Here is a 22,642-nt window from a genome sequence, read left to right as displayed (position 1 = left end):
TCTCACATTTAGGTCTTTCATTCATTTTGAGTTTATTTTTGTGTATAGTAAGAAAGTGGTCCAGTTTCACTCTTCTGCATGTTGTTGCCCAGTTCTCCCAGCACCATTTGCTAAAGAGATTTTTTTCCATTGGATACTCTTTCCTGCTTTTTCAAAGATTATTGGCCATACATTTGTGGGTCCAGTTCTGGGTTCTCCATTCTACTCCATTTGTCTATGTGTCTGTTTTCATGCCAATACCATACTATCTTGAGGATTACAGCTTTGTAGTAGAGGCTAAAGCCCAGAATTGTGATGTCTCCAGTTTTGGTTTTCTTTTTCAACATTACTTTGGCTACTCGGGGTCTTCTGTGGTTCCATACAAATTTTAGGATTGTTTGTTCCAGCTTTGAGAAGAATGCATATGCAATTTTGATTGGGATTGCACTGAATGTATAAACTGCTTTGGGTAGTATTCACATTTTAACAATATTTGTTCTTCAAATCCATGAGCATGGAATGTTTTTCCATTTCTTTGTGTCTTCTTCAATTTCTTTAAAAAATTTTTTAACATTTATTTATTTTTGAGAAAGAGAGAGAGACAGAGCATGAGCTGGGAAGGGGCAGAGAGAGAGGGCGACACAGAATCCAAAGCAGGCTCCAGGCTCTGAGCTGTCAGCACAGAGCCTTACTCGGGGCTCACATCCACAAGCTGTGAGATCATGACCTGAGCCAAAGTCGGACGCTTAACTGACTGAGCCACCCAGATGCCCCTGGATTCTATATTGTTTATTTCTGCTCTGATCTTTATTATTTCTCTTCTTCTGCTGGGTTTGAGGTTTCTTTGTTGTTCTGCTTCTAGTTCCTTTAGGTGTGCTGTTAGATTTTGTATTTGGGATTTTTCTTGTTTCTTCAGATAGGCCTGGATTACAATGTGTTTTCCTCTTAGGACTGTCTTTGCTGCATCCCAGAGGGTTTGGACTGTCATGGTTTCATTTTCATTTGCTTCCATTTATTTTTTAATTTCTTCTTTAATTCACATTTATTCTTTAGTAGGATGTTCTTTAACCTCAATGCATTTGGACGTTTTCCAAACCTTTTCTTGTGGTTGATTTCAAGTTTCATAGCATTGTGATCTGAAAATATGCATGGTATGATCTCAATTCTTTTATATTTATTGAAGGCTGTTTTGTGACCCAGTATGTGATCTATCTTGGAGAATGTTCCATGTGTACTTGAGAAGAATGTGTATTCTGCTGCTTTTGGATGAAAAGTTCTTAATATATCTGTCAAGTTTCTCTGATCCAGCATATCATTCAAAGCCATTGTTGCTTTATTGATTTTCTGCCTAGATAATCTGTCCATTGCTATAAGTGGAGCATTAAAGTCTCCTGCAATTACTGTATTCTTAGCAATAAGAGTGCTTATGTTTGTGATTAATTGATTTATATATTTGTGTTCTTTCAATTGGGGGCATAAACATTTATAATTGTTAGCTCTTCTTGATGGATAGACCCTATAATTCTGATATAATGCCCTTCTTCGTCTCTTGTTACAGCCTTTAGTTTAAAATCTAGTTGGTCTGATCTAAGTATGACTACTCCATCTTTCTTTTGACTTCCAGTAGCAAGATAGATGGTTCTCCATCCCCTCACATTTAATCTGCAGGTGTCCTCAGGTCTAAAATGGGTCTCTTGTCGACAGCATATAGATGGATCTTTTTTTTTTTTTTATCCATTCTGATACCCTATGTATTTTGATTGGAGCATTTAGTCCATTTACATTCAGCGTTACTATTGAAAGATCTGGATTTAGTGTCATTGGGTTATCTGTAGGTTTCATGCTTGTGGTGATGTCTCTGGTCCTTTGTAGTCTTTGCAGCACTCCACTCACAGAGTCCCCCTTAGGATCTCTTGCAGGGCTGTTTTAGGGTAAATAACTCCTTTAGCTTTTTTTGTCTGGGAAAGCCTTTATCTCCTTCTATTCTGAATGACAGGCTTGCTGGATAAAGGATTCTTGGCTGCATATATTTCCTATTCAGCACATTGAATATTTCCTGCCACTCCCTCTGGCCTGCCAAGTTTCAGTGGACAGGTCTGCTACTACCCTTATGTGTTTATCCTGGTAGGTTAAGGCCCATTTGTCCCTAGCTGCTTTCAGAATTCTCTCTTTATCTTTGTATTTTGCCAGTTTCACTATGATATGCCATAGAGAAGACCTATTCTTGTTGAATCTGAAGGGAGTTCTCTGTGCCTCCTGGATTTGGGTGTCTGCTTCCTTTTCCAGATTAGGGAAGTTCTCAGCTGTAATTTGTTCAAGTACACCTTCTGCCCCTTTCTCTCTCTCTTCTTCTTCTTTAACTCCTATGATACGGATATTATTCCATTTCATTGAGTCACTTAGTTCTCTAATTCTCTCCTTGTGGTCCAGTATGTTTTTTTCTCTTTTTCTTGGCTTCATCATTTTCCATAATTTTATCTTCTATTTCACTTATTCTCCCCTCTGCCTCTTCCATCCTTGCTGTCACTGCATCTAGTTTATTTTGCACCTCATTTACATCATTTCTTCATTCGTTGTGACTATTTCTTAGTTTCTTGATCTCTGCAGCAATAGATTTTCTGCTGTCTTCTATGCTTTTTTCAAGCCCAGCGATTAATCTTATGACTATTATTCTAAATTCTTGATCAGATATATTATTTATATCTGTTTTGAGCAATTCCTTAGCTATCGTTTCTTCCTGGAATTTCTTTTGAGGAGAATTCTTCCATTTCATCATTTTGGCTAGTTTTCTGTCTTTATGTGTTTTAATAGCTTGTTATGTGTCCTGCACCTGTGAGCACTACTATATTAAAAAGGGGTCATATGCCGTCCAGGGCCTGGCCCTTCAGGAGGTGTTTTTGGAGTGTGTTGTGTGCTGTCTGCTGTTGTGACTCTGGTTGCTTTATCTCTCTACTCGTAGTGGTGGTTTGGACCTTACATCAGGTGTGTTTTGATTTGTTCATTGAAGTAACCCTGGAAAAAAATTTTTCAAAAACGGGGGTGGTGGTTGCGGAAGAAGCCTTATCCCATACAAAGAGAGAAATGACAGGGGTGGGGAAAAAGAAAAGAAAATTGACCAGGGAGAGTAACTATACAACTTAATCCAGAGAGAGAGAGAGAGAGAGAGAGAGAGAGAGAGAGGAGAATAAAGAAGAAGGAGGTACAGAAGAGGTTTAAAACAAATAGATTAATTACGTCTGCTTAAACAAACCAACGGCCAGTGTAACCAGACTAGAGAAGGGAAGAAATAAGAAGACGAAAAGAAAAAAATATATATATGTAATAAGAACTGACCAAGAATTAAGTCAGAAGATGCAAAACCACTGGACTGATATCTGATGGTGCCTTGGAACCCGTGGCTGTGCTGGTCTGGAGGAGGGGCCGCTGGGCGAGGTCAGTGTCAGTCTTGCTCTGGTAGATACACAGTTACCAGGCATGGAGGGGTGTGGTTTGGTGCAGGCAGGTTCTGCCTCCACTGCCAGCCCCCTGTCTGTTCCTGAAGCCCCACTTTGTTGGTGATGGGAAGAAAAATGGTGACACCCCAGTCTCTCCTCCCCGGACTGGGTGACCCAAACCACTCTGTTCAGGCCGTCCTCACAGTGCTGTGCAGGTGTGAGCAGGCCCATTAGTTCCACTCCACAGTCTCCCATTCCTCCCAGATGCTGGGATGCAAACCCCAATGTCTTAAAGGATCCCGCCCCACACACCCTGGTTCCGGGATAGTGCCACTCCGCCCAGCCGGCCAAGGGTCTCTGGCTGGTGGGTGCAAGCAGGGTCTTTTGTCCTTGGAACAGCTCTTTGCCTTCTTCCACTGCCCTCCAGGGAGGGGATTGCTTTCTCCGACCGACCGCAAACGCGCCTCTGAGCTGGCTACTGAGCCCAGGGCTGGTTCCCCTCCCCGCAGGCATGTGAACTGGGCAGCTGGCTCCAGTCTGGGGAAAACCCCAAAGTTAGAAATTGGATCTTTTTCTGTTTTTTTCCGATCCCCGGTCCGTGGTTTTTCTCTTGTCCAAATACAATCCTACACTTCCACAGCTATCTTTCTCTTCCTTTTGTCTCTGCACAAAAGGGGATCCCTGCCCTCCATTCCTACACCACTTGTCTTATCTCTCCCAGTTCACAATCATGCACCTATGGCCCACCAAGTTGTCCCCGTGGGCCCCTAGAGACGTTTCTGTCACTCTTCAGCCCAGATTCTTGGAATTCCCAATCTTCTAGCCTCAATACTACTGCGTTTGAGGGACAAGAGAACTTCGGGTCCCCCTACTTCTCTGCCCACTGTTGACCTGCCCACCTTTCCCTCTTCTTTTAAATTGGGTTTTATCTTCTCACTGTTGAGTTTTAAGAATCCTTTCTATATTCTGGATGCAGGTCCTTTATCAGATGTATGATTTACAAATATTTTCTCCCAGTGTATGTTTTGTCTTTTTGTTTTCTTAATGATGTCTTTTGAAAATCAAAAACATTTAATTTTGAGGAAGTCAAATTTAAAATTCTTTTTACACTGATTTATTTTTGAGAGACAGAGAGACAGAGCACAAGTGGGGAGGGGCGGAGAGAGAAGGAGACAGAATCTGAGGCAGGCTCCATGCTCTGAGCTGTCAGCACAGAGCCTGACGTGAGGCTCGAACTCACAAACCATGAGATATGACCTGAGCTGATTTCGGACGCTCAACTGACTGAGCCACCCAGGCGCCCCAAGGAAATCAAATTTAAATGTGTGTGTTTGTGTGTGTGTGTGTGTGTGTGTGTGTGTGTGTGTTTGATATCATATCAAAGAGATGTTCATCTAGCTACAGATTTTTCTAAGTTGTCTTCTACAAGTGTATATGGTTTTAGCTCTTATAATTAGGTTATGCATTTGGAGTTAATTTTTTGTGCACAGGGTGAGGTAAATGTCTAACTTTATATTATTATTAGTTATTAATTTTTGCATTTAGATGTCCAATGGTTACAGCACTATTTGTTGAAAAGAATGCTTTCTCCATTGAATTGTTTTGGAAGGGCATTCCATTGATGGGCTAAATGGAAGCTTTTGGAATGTCTTCTCCCAACCAAGATAGTAAACCAGAAACCAAACTACCTCCCTGGGGAGAACTGCAGAGATTAATGTCACCAGGAAAGACTTGAAAGATGCAGGGGTGGTGATGGCTCCCATAACTCCATTTACCTCACCATAAGTCAGGTGAGTGTTGGAGAATGATTCTGGACTGTCTTACACTAATCAGGTGGTCACCACTAGCAGCTGCTGTCCAATTGCAGCTCCTGTCCCAGATGAGTACGTTTACTCAAACAAATCAACACACCTCCCTTGGCAATTGATATGTAGCTACTCCATGGCTAATGCACTTTTTTCCATACTAATTTTCAAGGGCTACTGGAAGCAGTTTACTTCTACCTGGCAAAGCCAACAGTATCCTGCAGAGCTATGTCAATTCTCTTGATCTCTGTCATATAGTTCACAGAGACCGTATTAATCCTGATATTCTATAGAGCATCACCCCGGTCTGCTTTATGGACAACATCATGTTGATTGGATCTGATGAGCAGAAAGTGGCAAGTAGTTAAGATGCCTTAGGAAGATGAAAGTGAACTAGAACATGGCAAATAAACCCCACAAGAGTTCAGGGGCCCCTCCCTTCAGGGAATTTCCTAGGTATTCAGAGGTCTGGAGAACATCGAGATATCCCCTCCTTGGGAGGTTAATAAAAGGCAAGCTGTTAAAACTCCCACCACTTAACAATGTAAAAACAGGCACAATGTGGGAAAACACGTATCATGCAAACATGAACCAAAGATATCTGAGTAGCTATGTTAATAGCAGACAAAGAATATGATGTTTAAATGGGTATCAACTTTGTAATTAAAAATTCAACTTTACATATATGCATTAGACTTTTTGATTCTATGTTACATTTCACAACTAAAACAATTTTTAAAAGTGCTCTGGAAAGTAGATCAGGAAATCTTCCCTTAAGAAAGTGAATTGGGAGCAGGGCACCTGGGTGGCTCAGTTGATTAAGCATCCAACTTTGGCTCAGGTCATGATCTCAGTTTGTGAGTTTGAGCCCTACGTCAGGCTCTGTGCTGACAGCTCAGAGCCTGGAGCCTGCTTCGAGTTCTGTGTCTCCCTCTCTCTTTGCCCCTCCCTTGCTCACACTCTGTCTCTCTGTCTCTCTCTCGAAAATAAACATTAAAAAATATTTTTTTAAGTGAATTGGGTTGTTTGGTGAGGTCAAAGATTTTTAAACACACACACACATACACACACACACACACACACACAGAAAGAGAGATACAATTAAGTGCACAAAAAATATTGAATTTATTTTATTTGGTAACAATGAAAATCACAATATTTTTTGTTTAAAATTTTAAAGGGTAAATAAAAAGCTAGACTCAGTGTAGCTCAATCAGTAGATTTCGACAACCTCACCCCACTGTTTCTAGCTGGATGGTGTTCTAATTGCCTGCCCCACCTAAACACATTTGCACATATTTGCATGGGTTACTCTCTATAGTGGGCAATATAAAGCCTCCCTTTTGTCTCCCTGGCAGGCTCTCCTTGGCTACTCCTTTCCAACAGCCTTGATCTGGCTGTATCTGGCTGTATCTCCTTCTCTCCCATTGCTACCTCAGCCCTCACCTATTCAGAGTTGCTAAGGAAAGGTAGGCAGCACATCTCAGGACCCCAGCTTAGGAAAAGGAACTCTGGTCATGGGGATCTTTCAGTACCATGGAGAGTAGGGGGGGCGCGGGGGGTGGGGGTTGCTTTTAGCTGATGGCAAAGGGGCTGTGATAAAATAAATGGCAATTAACTTTTGTGTTCTCTGTACTTCTAACACTGGTTCAGTGCCCATAAACCATTTCCCATACAGTTCAGCCTTTAGAGGGCGAATTCCCAGTATGTAGCCAGCACTCAATAAATGTGAGTTGGCACTCATGCCACGCAATTATCATCCTACTGTTTGAAATACTCAGAGGATTATATAAGGAAGATATACAAAGACCACTGAGTACACGAAAAGATGCTCACCATCATTAGTCATTAGGGGAATGCAAATTAAAACCACAATGAGATACTACTTCACACTTACTGGTATGGCATCATTGCAAACAAAAGAACATAAAATGAAAATGTCAAGCGTTGGCAAGGATGTGGAGAAACGGAGCCCTCGAGCGTTGGTGTGAAAATGTCAACTGGTACAGCCGTGGAGAGCAGTTTGCCACTTCCTCGAGAAGTTAAACACAGAACTGCCATATGACCCAGCAATTCCACTCCTAGGTATATACCCCCAGAGAATTCCAAGCAAGTCCTCAAGCAAAAGCTTGTACTTGAATACAAGCAGCCCTGGGTATCATAGGCAGAAAGTGGAAACAACCCAAATGTCCATCAATGGATAAGTGTATATAGAAAATGTGGTATATTTATAGAATGGCGTTTTATTCATCCATAATAAGGAATAGAATACTTACACATGCTTATACAACATGTATGAATCTTAAGAACAGGCTAAATGAAAGAAGCCAGACACAAAGACCAGATATACAATTCCGTTTATAAGAAACTTCTAGAACAGGCAAATTCATAGATTAGTGTTTGCAAGGGGCTGAGGGAAGAGGGAAAGGATGGCTGCTTCATGGGTAGAGGGTTTCCTTCTGGAGGGATGAGAATGTTCCAAAGTTAGATAGCGATGGTGGTCACACAACACTGTGAATGTGTTTAATGCCACTGAATCGTGTACTTTAAAACGGTTAAAATGGTAAACTTTACGTTACATATATATTGTTACCAAAAAAGACAAACACATAAACTATTCAGAGGGACTACTGGCCGGAATCTCCCAGAATGAGCCTGGCTTGCTCTCATGACACCCTGCTTCTCCCGCCGTGATCCCAGGGTCTTTTCTTTGATATTCTGGGTCACCCCTCCTCCCCCAGGAACCTGATGGTGGCTTCCTCATCATCCAGGCTGGGGACCAGGTGAGTGCGTAATCCCAGCCTGCAAGACTCTATCTATTCTCCCTGATTCCCGGCCCTTTGCAGATACTGGCTGAAATACGAGTTCCATCTGGTGGAGAATCAGATGGGGATAGTGAATACGTCTTTTTTGAAGGCTGTTGTCCAGAGTGTCAGCACCAACATCTCAGAAGACCTGCTCTTCTCTCTGACGCCTTCCCAGGTGAAGAGGCCCCTGTCCCTGTTGGCTGTTTCTGACTCCATTTCCCTCAGACATATTTTTCCAGAATTCTGAGAGACTCCTGGTCTGTGCTTGGTGCCCACCAAACTATATCCCTCGCCTGTCCCATTTGGTAGTGCTCTGCCACTTTGCTAATGGGTGCTAGGGAGTTACTGGGATGAGTGGATCCTGGTGACAGATTACCCAGGGTGGAGGAAGACGCATAGGGAAGATCATCAAATTGAGAGTCAGGGCATCTGGGTTCCAGTCCTGGGCTCCCCACCCCCTCCCTAGGTGTCTTCCAGGAAACCCCTTCCTGTCTCTGGGCCCCGGAGCCCTCATCTGTAAGATGAACACTAAGGCTTCTCCAAGGTCAGAGGTTCCCTTCTGCCCTCCCTCCCAGGGAACACATTTGAAACCAGGTAAAGGCACACCTCACCATACTGCAAAGGGCCCCACAGGCAGACTCCAGATTTACACTGGTCTGGATTCAAATCCCGGCGCTGCCCTTTACCAGCTAATGTGATACTGAGCTCATGACCGAAATTTTCTGAGCTTTGGTTTCCCCAATCTGTAAAACGGTGACAGTAGTGCCCACTTTCAAGGTTATGGGGGGAGCAAGTGAGATAATGCGCAGGGAGTCCTGTGTGCAGGGACTTCACTCCCTTAAGGAGGGAAGCTGAGGATGATGTTCAGGCAGCAGACAAGTTGGCTATCATCAGGGTACTTCTAGGTCTGTCTGGAAAAGGAGTGATGAAAGAGAAGACCTTTCCCAACCCTTTATTTATGTGACCCAAGCAGCCGAGCCCTCTGCTTGGGGGCACCCGCTGGCCCCAGAGATCACCCCCATGTTCTTGACAAGGGTCCAGATGGGAAGGACAAAGGTGGGGCTCTCGCCTCCTACCCTTAGCTCCTCCTGTTCCAGTGTCCACGGGGTGCTTTTGAGGCGGGACCAGTTGGGACCCGGCTGCAGCCCAGTGGACCAGTGAGGTCAGAGAATGAACAAATTACCAATGAAATTTAGTATTTTAACCATTCTCAGCTTTTTAAAAAAATTTTTTTTTTCAACGTTTATTTATTTTTGGGACAGAGAGAGACAGAGCATGAACGGGGGAGGGGCAGAGAGAGAGGGAGACACAGAATCGGAAACAGGCTCCAGGCTCCGAGCCATCAGCCCAGAGCCCGACGCGGGGCTCGAACTCACGGACCGCGAGATCGTGACCTGGCTGAAGTCGGACGCTTAACCGACTGCGCCACCCAGGCGCCCCAACCATTCTCAGCTTTTACCAAATATGTTGTCAGGCAGGGGGGAAATCACATTCTATGTGTTTTGTATTCTCCGCCTCTGCTCTCATGGTCTCCCTTTCTGGGGGACTTTATTCTTTCCAGTTATTCCTTCATCAGAAGCCAGACACCATCACCATAAAACCCTACGTAATTACAAGGGCTGGCAGGAAGCTGGCCGACCCTCCCTCACACTTGTAAACTGAACTTCACCGACTTCTTTGGGCCTGACCCTGACGGGTGGCCACACAGGCAACTTGTTAGCTCCGTTCTCCATATTGGGAAAACTGACGGTCCGTGAGGCTGGGGCTTGTCCAGGGGCTCACAGTCTGGACAGAGCAGAGCTTGCAGTGTGCCTCCAGGTGTCCTGCCTCTCAGAGTGATGCCCTCGGGCACCACCCCTCCACCCAATGCCTCAGTATCCCCTCCCAACTAGGGGAATGGCAAGACGGGTGTCTTGGAACCCTGGGGGAAAGACGGGAGCTGCGGGGTCTGTGGTTACAGGTTCCAAGGCCAGTGACAGAGGAGGAGCATGAGCCCCCCGACAGAGTCCGGCTGCCCCGGAGTCTCTTTGAATCCCTGCAGGACAGCAGGTCGGTGGTCCGGCTGGCCATCACGCTCCTGGACATCGGTCCAGGGAATCTCTTTAAGGTGAGGAGAGGCCTGATGGAGGCTCAGGGCAGCTCAGTGGGTCAGTGCTCCGTTCACCAGGGACCTGTGCCCCAGCTTGCCCTCTCTCGGGTCTTTGCTGTGGGTCCCAACGGGGATGGAGGAGATGATGAGCCTCCGGAGAATGTTTCTAAAGCAGCCCAAGGTCATCCCAGACTTCTGTCCTCGGAGTCTGTGCACTGCAAACTCACACTGGTCACACACACTCAGATGTTTGGACCCCACGCACCAGTGTCCTTGGTTGGACCTGTACGTGTATCCCGAGCATTCATGTCCCCTTGTGTGTCCTTGTGCATGTACAGATGCGCATATCCTTTCAGACTCCTGGTGTGTATGTAATCGCGTGTGCTCCTGTGTGACCGTGTCCACACAAGCGAGGGTACCCAGGTTCTTGCAAATGTGTACCAGGCATGCCTGTCCAGAGGTGTGTAATCCGCTCACGTGTAGACATAGTGCACGATGAGTGCTGCTGTGGGCTGGTGCTCACCCCCCGTAGGCACCCACTGCCCTCCAGTAGGACAGATGGTCTTTCTTCTAGCCCTACGCTCTCCACCTAAGTGGGCAGAGGAGCCCTGGGGCCGGCAATGGAGAGCTGTTGGCCGCATGGTTTTGTAACCGTTTGGCCTGGGGTGTTGGGCTCACTGGGGTCCAGCCTGGGCAGGGGACTACAGGGAGCAGCAGGAGGAAAGTCGCCCATGATCCCTCGGTCCCCTGGTCCCCTAGCCACAGACTTTACTCTCTAGGCAAGGGTGATGGGTCCTGGACGTTCCCAGGAACCCCCACAGCGTTTGGTTGGGACAGCCCCTTCCTAAGCCCAGCTCCCCATCTCCCTCCACAGGGCCCCGAGCTCAGCCTGGAGGACAGCAGCAGCGTGTTGAACAACCGCCTGGTGGGCTTGAGTTTGGGCAATATATCTGTCAGCAGGCTGGCTGAGCCTTTGGAGATCACCTTCTCCCACCAGCGCCCACCCTCTGTGAGCCCCCAGTTCGGGCCTGGCAGCTACTAAGGGGCAGACAGGCGGGTGGTCACCCACAAGCACACAGGCAGACACGCATAGGACTCTGCACCTCCCATCCTTCCACAGCCACCCGGCAGAAGCCGCAAAGACCGTACACACGGCTGTGCCCAGGGACACATGCCACCTGCACACGAATGTCCATTTGACCCCCAGGTCCCCTCCCACTCGTGCTTTTGGGCGTGAACATAGGGCCTGGCAAACCCACTGGTATGCCACCCACATACGTGCTCCCTCAAAGGCACGTGCACACAGACATGCAACCCTCCCACTCACAGCCCCACGCCCCTCACGCGCTGGTCCACGGCACTCCAAATGGTGCGATCCATGGTCCTGTGTGACCCACGGGGTGAGCCTTGCTTTCTACCCAATGCGCACTCAGCGGGGGGTGGGGGGGCACGCTGTCCTCTCCCCACACTCTCCTCGGCCCTCTCTCCTCTCCCAACCGCCCCATGCCTCCACCCTGATGCCCATTCTCTGGTTTCAGAACATGACCTTCAGCTGTGTATTCTGGGATGTGACTAAAGGTAGGCAGGGAGAGTGCGGGCTCCCTTGGCGAGGTGGGGGGCAGAACGCCACCGGCAGGGCCCCTCCCCCTCCCTCCCTTCCTTCCTCTCTGTTCCCCTCCCCTCCTCTCAGGTCCCTGCCACTCCCCCATATTCCCATACACTCTCCTATGTTCTCCTCCCTTCCTCTCCAGGGTCAACAGGAGACTGGTCTTCCACAGGCTGCTCCACAGAGCTCAGCGCCAAGAGGACTGTCTGTCGCTGTGACCACCTGACCTTCTTCGCTTTGCTGCTGGTAACAGCTCACCCGCCCTGATCCCAGCAGTTCTGGAGGCACCGAAGCTGCCTGGCAGGGGCCAGGGGCTTTGGGATGTGTGGGGCCTGGCCTCTGACTGATGCGGTTCCGGTTCTGGGGGTGTTGCCCACAGAGGCCGATCTTGGACCGGGCCACGGTGCAGGCCCTCATTCGCATTTCCCAGGCTGGCTGTGGAGCCTCGATGATCTTCCTGGCCTTCACTGTTCTCCTGTATGCTGCCCTGAGGTGGGTGACCCCCCACCCCCACCCCATGTCTCCCTCTTGTCCGGAAAGTCAGGAGAGGTACAGGCTAGAAAGTACACTGCTTGTGCAGCATTATAGATATCCTCTCCAAACCCTAGTTTCCTCATCTGTAAAATGGGGTTGGGGGTTGAAATGTGTCAGAGTTATTTCAGTTGAAAGTGGCAGAAACTCAAAGTCACTCAAATATAATGGGGAATATGTGGTTCCTGTAATGCAGCCTTCAGGCACGGTTGGATCCAGGGGCTCAAAAGACTTGCTCTCCCTCTGCTTCTCCCAACTTTGCTCTCTCCTTTGTCAGTCTTGTCAAGCAGCTTCTTCACACTCAGGGAGTCCCAGGCTTGTCTGCCTAAGCAGTGAATTTTCTTTTTTTTTTCTTTTTTCTTTTTTTTTTATTTTTATTTTTATTTTTTCAACATTTATTTATTTTTGGGACAGAGAGAGACAGAGCATGAACGGGGAGGGGCAGAGAGAGAGGGAGACACAGAATCGGAAACAGGCTCCAGGCTCTGAGCCATCAGCCCAGAGCCTGACGCGGGGCTCGAACTCACGGACCGCGAGATCGTGACCTGGCTGAAGTCGGACGCTTAACCGACTGTGCCACCCAGGCGCCCCAACAGTGAATTTTCTAAACGAACTTCCAGAATTAAAGCCTTTTTCTTTTAACATTTTGTTTTGAAATTGTTATAGACTGACAGGAAGTTGCAAATATACTACATAGAGTCCCACAGTTTTTTCCAGTGATAGCATTTTATATAACTGTAGTATTAATACCCAAACCAGGAAATTGGCATTGGTACAGTGCTACTAACTAGAATACAGTTTCCACAATTTTTTACATGCATTCCTTCCTCTGTGCATGTGTGTGTGTGTGTGTGTGTGTGTGTGTGTGTGTGTATTTCTATGCAATTTTATCCCGTGTATACCAGAGTTGAGTTTTGCTCTAACCTGAACCATTTGCCCATGATGGAACAGGTCACTGTGGTCAAGGGGTGGGTTACACTGATTGGCCAAGCCAGGTCATGTGCCTGCTTTTATTTGAACTAACAAAGGGTTAACCTCAGCCAAACTGCAGGGCCGAGAGCGGGAAAGGGGGTTCCTCAGGGAAACCCGTTCCAGAAGGAGGAATGGGTGCCCGACAGGCAGAGATCACTGGCCTGTGCTCAGGTTCTCTGGGTCCAGGCCATGGGCGAGGGACCCACAGGAACTGTGGGCTTGAAGGAGCCTGCGGGAGCAGCCACGTGCCCCAGCCTGCCCTGGACCCCAGCCTCCCCACCCGTGACTGACCTGGAGCACCCCTGGGGTCTCCTGACTCAGCCTGGGGCCCTCTGACTGCCCTTTTCCACGTGCCTCTCTGCCTCTGTCACCATGCGGGCCTGGGCTGCAGCCCCCAGCAGCCCCACTCCCTCCGTCTCAGAGCAAGCCGTGAGTGTGAGCGGTGCCACCCCTGTCCCCAACCAAGCCCCCGCCTGGGACGCAGCCCCCATCCCCAACAAGCTGAGCATGACCTGCCAGCTGGCCGCGCCGCTGGACCCTGTGAGCCCGGCTTGGAGCGCCAGAAGGAATCGTCACCAACTCTCGAGGGTGGGCCCTGGCGTCTCAGGTGAGATGCACATTATGCCTCATGCTCCTGTCCAGGCAGCCCTGGGCTCTCATCCCTCCAGTGAGAGCCCTGGGGATCTGTTTGCTAGGAATTCAGAGTGTGAACTCCACGGACAGGGAGTGAGCCTCCGGCCCTCTCCGGGCCTCATTCTCCCTACGACGTCCCAGCCTCCTGCACCCGTGCCCAGTCCCGCAGTCCATCTACTCACTCAACCAAATGCACGCAAGGCTGGCTCCGGCCTACTGTGCTAGCCTGAGGTCACAGCCAGAGAGGAGGGGGGTGGCAACAGTGAGCTGCGGGAAACTTCCAAAGCAGCCTGGAATAAGTGGCAGTCAGAGACAGCTTCCTCAGAAGGAAAGGCCCGGGGAAGTTTTGAAGGAAGAGTAGGGAAAGGCATTGAGAGCAGAGGGAAGAGCAGGGGCAAAGTCCGGGAGGTGTGGAAAAGCAGAATGCGCTCAGGGAATTGCAAGGAATGCAGTTTGGCCAGAGCGTTGAGTCAAGGGATGAGGCCAGCAGGATCTGGACCCCACAGGACCCTGAGGGCCACGAGATGGCTTCTGCACCTGAACCGGACAGCATCCACACTCCAGCTGCTGGCAGGGGCGGAACAGAGGAGGTGGAATGGTGAGGCCGTGGTGCCCCACGGGAGCTGCGTCCTCTTGCAGCCTCTCATTGGCCCTTCTCACCCCAGGTTCTATCGGCAGCGGTTCAAGTCAGAAGATGCCCCCAAGGTCCACGTGGCCCTGAGCATTAGCTTGTTTCTCCTGAATCTAGCCTTCTTCATCAATGTGGGGCATGGCCGTGAGCCGTCAGATGCCACCTGCTGGGCCCGGGGGGCCATCTTCCACTATTTCCTACTCTGTACCTTTACCTGGATGGGCCTGGAAGCCTTCCACCTCTATCTGCTCGTCATCAAGGTCTTCAACACCTACTTTGGGCACTATTTCCTGAAGCTGAGCCTCGTGGGCTGGGGTAGGTGCAGCTCAGACAGGCAGTGAGCATGGCTGGCCCTGGGAGGGGGACAGGAGGGAGAGCCGCCTAGGGCAGAGAAGGGGCTCCCTCTGTTGTACAGGCTCAGGACCTGGGGGATGGGCCGCTGGAGGGGATTTGGGAGGAGGACATGCCAAGGGAGCCCAGCAGTGCCGCAGCCCCTCCTGTTGTGCACAGGCCTGCCTGCCCTAATCGTCATTGGCACCGGGAGCGCCAACAGCTATGGCCACTATGCCATCCGCGACAAGAAGAACATGGCCACGCTGGAGCTGTGAGTGGTGGCTGTGGGAGCAGGGGTGACGTCAGGTCCCTGGCTGCACATATCTGGGCCAGAGGGATGTGGGGAGAGGAGGGAATCCTGGGAAGAGAGACTGAGTAAGTCAAGGCAAAGGATCCTCCAGCTAGCTCATGGCCTGGAGTGGTAAACTGAGGACTGGATGGAGAAAGCTCAATGAGACAGAGGGTCTGAAATGGAGGAAAGCGAGCGGAGGCAGGATGCCTTGCTCCAGCCTGGGCCACCACCGGCCCATATGGTACCTTTGGGCAAATTTAAAAAGGTGCTCTGCCAACCTGTCATGCCAGGGGCTCAGCCCCACCTGCCCCCTCAGCCAGCTGCCCTTGTGCAGGATACAACCTGCCCAACATTGGTGACAGCCCTGGTTCTCTCTGGGCTCTGCCTCTGAATTGCTGTGTGGCCTAGCCTGGCCCCTCCCAGGGCCTCAATCTCCTCATCTGTACAATGAGGTGTGATGAACATATTCTTTCACACCTTTTGCCCTGCAGTGCGTGTTGCACGGGGCTGAGCTGAGCCTCCCCCAGAATGCCTTCCCTGGGCCCATGGCTCTGTGCTAAGAGAGGCTGGTGGGGCCTTGGTCTTGTTCCCAGGACCTCAAATGCAGGGGCCACAGGGGCTAGAGAGGTAACATAAGCACACGCGGTGGTCCAGGGGGAGACTGCAGTAGACTGGCAGTCACACACCCATCTATCGTCCCTCTGGAGGGCATCCACAGAGCTGCTGGGTGTCGTTTTACAAGAGAAGCAGAAATCTGGATGCTTACGCCAAGCCTCCCACTTTTTAAAGGGTGGTTGTTAATTCAATTGTTTAACAACATGATGTGGGGCAAATAAAACATGTCTTTGGGCCTAAATTTGCCCCTTTGCACTCGCTGGTCTAGGAAGAATTTTATTTTTATTATTTTTTTAATGTTTACTTTTGAGAGACGGACAGAGCACAAGCAGGAGAGGGACAGAGAGAGAGGGAGACACAGAATCCGAAGCAGGTTCCGGGCTCTGAACTGTCAGCACCCACTATGGGGCTCAAACTCACAAACCGCGAGATCACGACCTGAGCCGAAGTCGGACGCTCAACCGGCTGAGCCACCCAGGTGCCTCTGCCCTCGCTGGCCTAAAGAGATGGCAGAGAGGAGCCTTTTGACAGCCCCTTCCCAGGAGAATAGGGGGTTGGTGGGTAGCAGTGGGTGAAGGAGTCTTCTTGAGCACAGAAGGTCAGTTAGGGAAGACTGCGTGGGGCTTGCTGGACAGGGCCACCTCTCCAATCCCAGGGGCCATCTACTGCCTCCAGGTGCTGGTTCCGTGAGAAGACCGCTGTCTCTGCCCTCTATGTCACCGTCCATGGCTACTTCCTTATCACCTGCCTCTTCAGCGCTGTGGTCCTGGGCCTGGTGGCCTGGAAGATCTTCACTCTGTCGACTGCCACAGCAGGCAAGGAGCAGGGACCGAACTGGAAGGGAGTGCTCACCGTGCTGGGCCTCTCGAGCCTGGTGGGTGTGACCTGGTGGCTGGCCATCCTCACGCCCCTGGGCCGATCCACCATCTATGTCTTCGCGCTGTTCAACTCCCTGCAAGGTGAGGCTTCCGGGCCAGGGCGGTGGCGGGTTGCCTCACCTGCAAGGGGGTGCTTTGGGGGCACGGGGAGGAGGCAGACGGCGAGAAACAGGATTCCACTCAGGCTGGCTCAAATCAAGGGCTCTCCCAAGGACCCCAGGACGGGAAGGCTGACCGGCCTCGTGGGAACGGGTACCAGAGTCAGGAAAAGCCACCCAAACCAAAGCAGATACCACCTCCGTCTTTTTCTCTGGAGCTGCGTGTAGTCTCTCACCTTCTGTCTGTCCCTTCTGTCCTCTGTCCCTTCTGTCCCTTCCTACCCAGGCTCGCAGACGGCTTCTTCCACCCTCCGTGACCTCTGTCTAGGGAGGGTGCTCTGATTCAGTCCGGTCCGTGTTTTTAGGAGAGTCAAGGATCAGACTGAGCCATCTTGGTCCGGTCAGCTGTGACCTGTAGGGCAGGGTCACGTGATGTGATGGCCACATGACATGGACAGTCTGTAAGGAGTTGTGCTGGCAGAAGGAAGTGATTAGCAGAGGAAACGAAGGGTAGGTGTGCTCCTTGCTCCCCACCTCGTCCTCCCTCTGATTTCCCAGCAGAGGAGAAGGCACCCGGGGTGTGGGTGACGGTCCCCCCATCCTCCTCGCTCCTCACACTGTGCCATACACACAGCTTGGTAAATAATTAATGTATTTATTTTTGAGACAAAGAGCGAGAGAGTACAGGGGACGTGCAGAGAGGAGAGAGAGAGAATCCCAAGCAGACTCTGAGCTGTCAGCACAGAGCCCGACGCGGGGCTCGAACGCACAGACCACGAGATCGTGACTTGAGCAGAAGTCAGATGCTTAACCGACTGAGCCACCCAGGCGCCCCCATCTTATTTTTTAAAGTTTTTAAAATGTTTACTTATTTTTGAGGGAGAGAGTGAGGAGAGAGAGAGAACACAAGCAGTGGAGGGGCAGAGAGAGAGGGAGACCAAGGATCCGAAGTGGGCTCCACGCTGACAGCACAGAGCCCAACTCGGGGCTCGAACCCATGAACCGTGAGATCATGACCTGAGCCAAAGTCAGACGCTTGACTGACCGAGCCACCCAGGCATCTCACCAGACTTCATAATGAGTACCTGAGACAGTACTTGTGGGGGACACAGTAGGCCTTCGGTCTGTGCGGACTCTGTCAGCAACAGCAGGCTCTCTGAGACGATCCCCGGGGGAAGAAACAGGAGCCCACATCTGGAACATCTGGGGCTGGGGAGGGACACACCTTGAAACTAGATTATATCATTATTCTTCTGGAGGTTGCTCTTAATATTTACGCCTGAACGCTTCACCCTACCGAGTTGTCTCAGCTGAGTGTGCGGGTCTCAGTCCATCTTTCTTCCTCCCAAACGCAACAGTCCCTACACTTCAGCTGCCCTTGAACGCTTCTCAATAGTTTATCGTGGTTAAAACTTGTGGTGTAAATTTCTTTTAAGCACGCACAAAGTTTTAACTTTTCTATCAATGTCTGTACTTGCTACACTTCTGATAGCTCCCACCTTCCCCCTTCTTCTGGCTGGGGTGCATCCTGTAATCATCCTTCGTGGAGGGGGGTAAAGGAAGGTCACTATAGTGGTGGCTGTTCTGTATGTCTGAAAATGCCTTTATCCTGCTCTTTCTTTTCTGTGATAGATGTACGCATACGTGATTTCATGGCCTCCGTTTTTCATTTCCAAGATTTCCATTTGGTTCTCTTTCAGGGGTTGGCTTCATTTTTGCCTGATTTTTCCATACGTTCTTGAGCTTTTGCAGTGGAGAGATTTCTCCTCCGGACGGCCGTCAGCCAGGCTGCCCAGCGCCCTGCCGGTCCGACCCCAAGCTCATCCAGTCCTTCTCCTTCCTGACAGGTGTCTTCATCTTCTGCTGGTTCGCCGTGCTCTACTTCCCCAGCCGGACTGCCGTGGCCTCCTCTTCTGGCACCGCCAGAATTGACCAGGTCCACACCGCGTCTCAAGAATAGGGGGCCTCCCTGGGGTCAGGCTGGGAGCCGGCCGCACATTGTGGACTCGGCTCTGACTCCCTGTGTGAACTCAGGCTGCTCCTTGCCTCCTTCTGGCCTTCAGTTTCTATGTTTGTACAATGTGGCTGGGGAAGGGAGGTGATGGGGGCCAGTTTGGAGCACCTGGCCTCAGTGGTTCCGTCCAGATACTTCTGTGGGTCCTAGAGTCCACAAATCCAGGATGGCGAGAGTCTGAAGACCGCTGCCAGCATAGAGCAGGTGCCCTCACCTGTACCTGTACCTGCACCTCCTGCCTACCGAGCAAAACAGCTCATCTCTGCCATTGGCCACCTCTGGTTTTAGTCACAGGGGACTCTGTTATCAGAATTGCACCTTGAAGGAGTCCCAGCCTCTCCTCTTCTCCCTCTTACCACCACCCTCTCACAACCCCACCCTCTGGCTGCCTGTTTTCAGGCATTTGGACAGTTGTGCACTAGAGGTTTGGGTCTATCTATGGATAGATAAGCAGGAGCCCCTGCCACCGGGGGCCGCCCACCCTCCAGCTGTCTGGGGACACCGAATTTCAGAGAAGGCCACTTACTCAATAGTGGGTGTGATACCATAAGCAGGCTCCCCTCCCCACCCTGACCGCCACACGTGTGGCCTGACCTCTGATCTGCTGTCATAGTGGGGTGGAAGGCAGATGGTCCAGAGCTCCGCACACCTGAGGGCCGAGGGGCAGGGCAGGGGAGAGGGCTGGGCTGAGCAGAGAGAGGGCAGGCATTGCCCCCAGAACCCGAGCTCCTATCAAGCAGGTCCACCAGCCTCATTCACCGGTTCAGCCCAGCCCGAGCCTGGCACGTTTTCAGGCCCCAAATAAATATCTGTTGTCTGAATAGATGGATGTATGAGTTTGGCATCAGCCTGCATGGTTCGGAGCCAGGGGAGTGTCTCAGGCCAGGCCCGGCTTGGGTACATCACCTCCAGTGGCTGGGCCTCCATTTCGCAACTGTTGCTGGTTTCCTCAGTAGGAAACAAAAGAGGCAGAGATAAGAGAGAGAGAGAAAGCCAGCTAGAGAGAGGGAATTAACAGATAAACCAACACAAAGAAAGAAAAGAGTGGAGGGGACAGAAAGACAGCAGCCCCCTGGCCCGCCCCACTGCCCACGATCACGCCCCAAGTCTAGCCTTGAGTTCCGAACCACTGGGGACATCTCACCTTCCCTACTCACCCCCACCCTCCCCAGTGGGCTTGGCCAAGGTCAAGCACCTGCTGTAGGTGAGAAGCTATTGTTATCAGACCGTCCCCCACAGCCTCTGGGCCGCCAGCCATCTCCTGCTCCCCGATGACTATGTTGAGTGGACGCCCTCCCTTCTCCCTCCTCCCGCCCAACAAACAGATGAAAGACAGGAAGGCAGGGGCCCTCGCTTTATGCAAGTCGCTGTGTTCCTGGAAGGGAAATTCTAGGGTGTGGACCTTGCATCAGCCGGGCCACAGTATATCAGTTTTTGTGGACAAACTTGGTGGGTCTGGGGACTTACTTTCTTTCACTGACACCAATTTCTCACGCTGAAGGTCGTGGCCCTCTTACCTCAAAGTCTCAGAGTTTCTGAGGGCAAACCTTTGTATTCCACGGCTGCTTCATTGTCTGACAGGCCTGCCTCTGCCACTTAGGGGCTGTGTGATGTTGGGTGTGTCGCCTCACCTCTCTGAGCCTCAGGTGCCCCATCCATAGAACGGAAATCATCAAATTCTTGCCCCGACTTGAAAGCATTAAGTGAAGGGACAAAAGTAAAGTGCCGGGTACAGACACGGCAGGAATTAGAGACCCCTGAGGCTCACAGAAAGATCAGGTGGAACCCTTGTGTGAAACGGGAACCTTTGCGACCTGTGTGTAAAATAGGAGAGGTGTGAACCTTAAAAATCCCTTCCAGATTCCTTCTACAGCTCTGCCAAGTAGACCAGCCCTGTGTGGGGAGGAGAAAATGGAGGCCGGGAGACGTCTAGCAACCTGCCCAAGGCTATTCTCCAAGCTGGGCTGATGCAGAGCGAGGCTTCTCTGGGTTGCTGATGCTTCCTCCTAGAGCATTTCCTGGGTTCAAGAATTATTGCCTCAGTCCTGGTCCCTGAGTCTCAGCGGAAACCCCGGGCTCTGGCTTTCCCAGTCCGACGTGGGGGCAGCCAAACCATGAGTCCCAAACGTGCGGGGTTTCCTGGTGCAGCTGGAGAGGGAAGATGGGAAGACGTGGTCGATGGCAGGGATGTGTTTCTTTTCCAGCTGGCTGTCTACCCCAGGGCCAGGCAGGGGCAGGGGGGCCGGGGTCCGTCATTACTTGGGGTCACTGCAAAAGTGACTCTGAGTGTCCAGCTGAGCATGTACTAAGGCCAGGTGGAGTGATGGCCAAAAGGCACCCCAAGGCCCGGTGAGGATGGATGGGGTTCCACTATCACCACGCGATCCAGTAGCAAACTAGGAGGTAGACAGCACCATGATTAAAAGCACAAAGTCTGAGGTCAGCCTGTCTGGACTAAATTCTTCCTCTGCAACTGGCCTTGGGCCAATTCCTCACCTACTGAACCCATAAAGCAGGGAGAGCAGTAATTGCCCCACGGAATGGATGAGGCTTCCAAGAGATATGGCGGAGAGCCCAGTGCCCGGACCCCCGGCCCAGCATGAAAGTGACTAAGCCAGAGCTTTGCTTGGGCCACGAGCTTCTCAGGCCCTGGGCTGCAGTGGCCATCTGTGTGCTGCAAGGAGGGTCCCCCAGCATGCCTCCATGGCTGGTTCTTCCTGTTCTGCTCCTGCTTCTTCATTCCTTGTATTTTTCATTACATTATAACAAATGTACAGGAAATAAGACATACTGGCTCTGTGCCAGATGGATAATTTAATATCGAAAGACAAAAGTTCCTCACAAATTAACCTATGAATACAATACAGTTCTAGTAGATTCCAAAGGATTGTTTAGACTTCCCAAAAATGTACTCTAAAATTCATTTGGAGGCATATAGGCCTCAAATAGCTAGTCACCCTTAGTGAAAGAGGGCATGGAAAGAAGACTTGGTAGAAAGCTATTACGAGGCCATCATGGTAAATCCAATGGGGTCTGAGCAGGGATAGGCATGAAGGCCAGTGGAAGAGAATGAAGGGCTCAGCAGCAGACTTATATACACCTGGGGGACTTAAGACACAATATTAGTGGCATCACCAGTAAGGGACAGATGGTGTGATGATGGTGTTGGAAAACTGGCTTATTATATGAAGAAAAATAAAACGGGATCCATATCTAATTCTTCATCCAGAGATGGGCTCCAGGCAGAGTAAAGATTCTAAACAAAATGGCAAAACTATAAAGTTAATGCAGTAAAATAGCTTTGTGACCTCAGGACAAGGAAGGACTTCTCAAACAAAAAACGATAAGCACGAAACGTCAGACCAAAAACCTGGTGAGTTTAAGTACATCAAAATTATGGAGTTTTTTTGTTGTTGTTCCATGGAAGACACCATAGGCGATGTTAGCCAGCATGGGACAGAATAGGGCGAGGTATTTGCAATATCTGAAGCCAGAGATTAACATCTGGAAGGCCTGCAAATCAAAGCAAGGATACTTCCCTAATACAGAAAAATGGGCTGAGGTTTTATAAGGCAATTTCAGAGAAGACAATATCTAAAAGTGTGAATTTAGCATGTGAAGACACATTTAAAGTCATCAGTGACCACAAACATTAAAAAAATTTTTTAATGTTTATTTTTTTGAGAGGGAGAGAGAGAGAGAGAGAGAGACAGAGCACGAGTGGGGGAGGGGCAGAGAGAGCGGGAGACACAGAATCGGAGCAGGCTCCAGGCTCTGAGCTGTCAGCACAGAGCCCAATGCGGGGCTTGAACCCATAAACCAAGAGATCATGACCTGAGCTGAAGTCGGATGCTCAACCGACTGAGCCACCCAGGTGCCCCCCCCCCAAATTTTTTTTTTTTTAAAAAGGGGCTCCTGGGTGGCT

General features: G+C 50.2%; 1 protein-coding gene across 3 annotated transcripts in view; it reads left to right on the top strand.

The window, feature by feature from the left end:
- Positions 1–19,406, top strand: part of ADGRG3 (adhesion G protein-coupled receptor G3) — a 28,178-nt gene extending 8,772 nt beyond the window's left edge. Inside the window, exons 3-13 of one of the 3 annotated variants that reach the window (XM_025920818.2) lie at positions 8,065–8,200; positions 9,986–10,132; positions 10,989–11,123; positions 11,653–11,692; positions 11,866–11,966; positions 12,100–12,212; positions 13,615–13,830; positions 14,522–14,802; positions 14,998–15,091; positions 16,403–16,686; positions 18,551–19,406. In XM_025920818.2, coding sequence (XP_025776603.1) covers positions 8,065–8,200; positions 9,986–10,132; positions 10,989–11,123; positions 11,653–11,692; positions 11,866–11,966; positions 12,100–12,212; positions 13,615–13,830; positions 14,522–14,802; positions 14,998–15,091; positions 16,403–16,686; positions 18,551–18,663 — 1,660 coding nt within the window. In that variant the 3' untranslated portion in view covers positions 18,664–19,406. The remainder of the gene's footprint in view (positions 1–8,064; positions 8,201–9,985; positions 10,133–10,988; positions 11,124–11,652; positions 11,693–11,865; positions 11,967–12,099; positions 12,213–13,614; positions 13,831–14,521; positions 14,803–14,997; positions 15,092–16,402; positions 16,687–18,550) is intronic. The other 2 variants (XM_086689342.1, XM_086689344.1) reach the window with 2 other exon arrangements.
- The last annotated feature ends 3,236 nt before the right edge of the window (positions 19,407–22,642 follow it).

The sequence above is a fragment of the Puma concolor genome, chromosome E2 (genome assembly GCF_028749965.1).
Source record: "Puma concolor isolate L17-30 chromosome E2, mPumCon1.1.hap2, whole genome shotgun sequence".
Lineage (NCBI taxonomy): Eukaryota > Metazoa > Chordata > Mammalia > Carnivora > Felidae > Puma > Puma concolor.
Note: the sequence above shows the minus strand (reverse complement) of the source record. Positions and strands in the feature narration are given on the sequence as shown.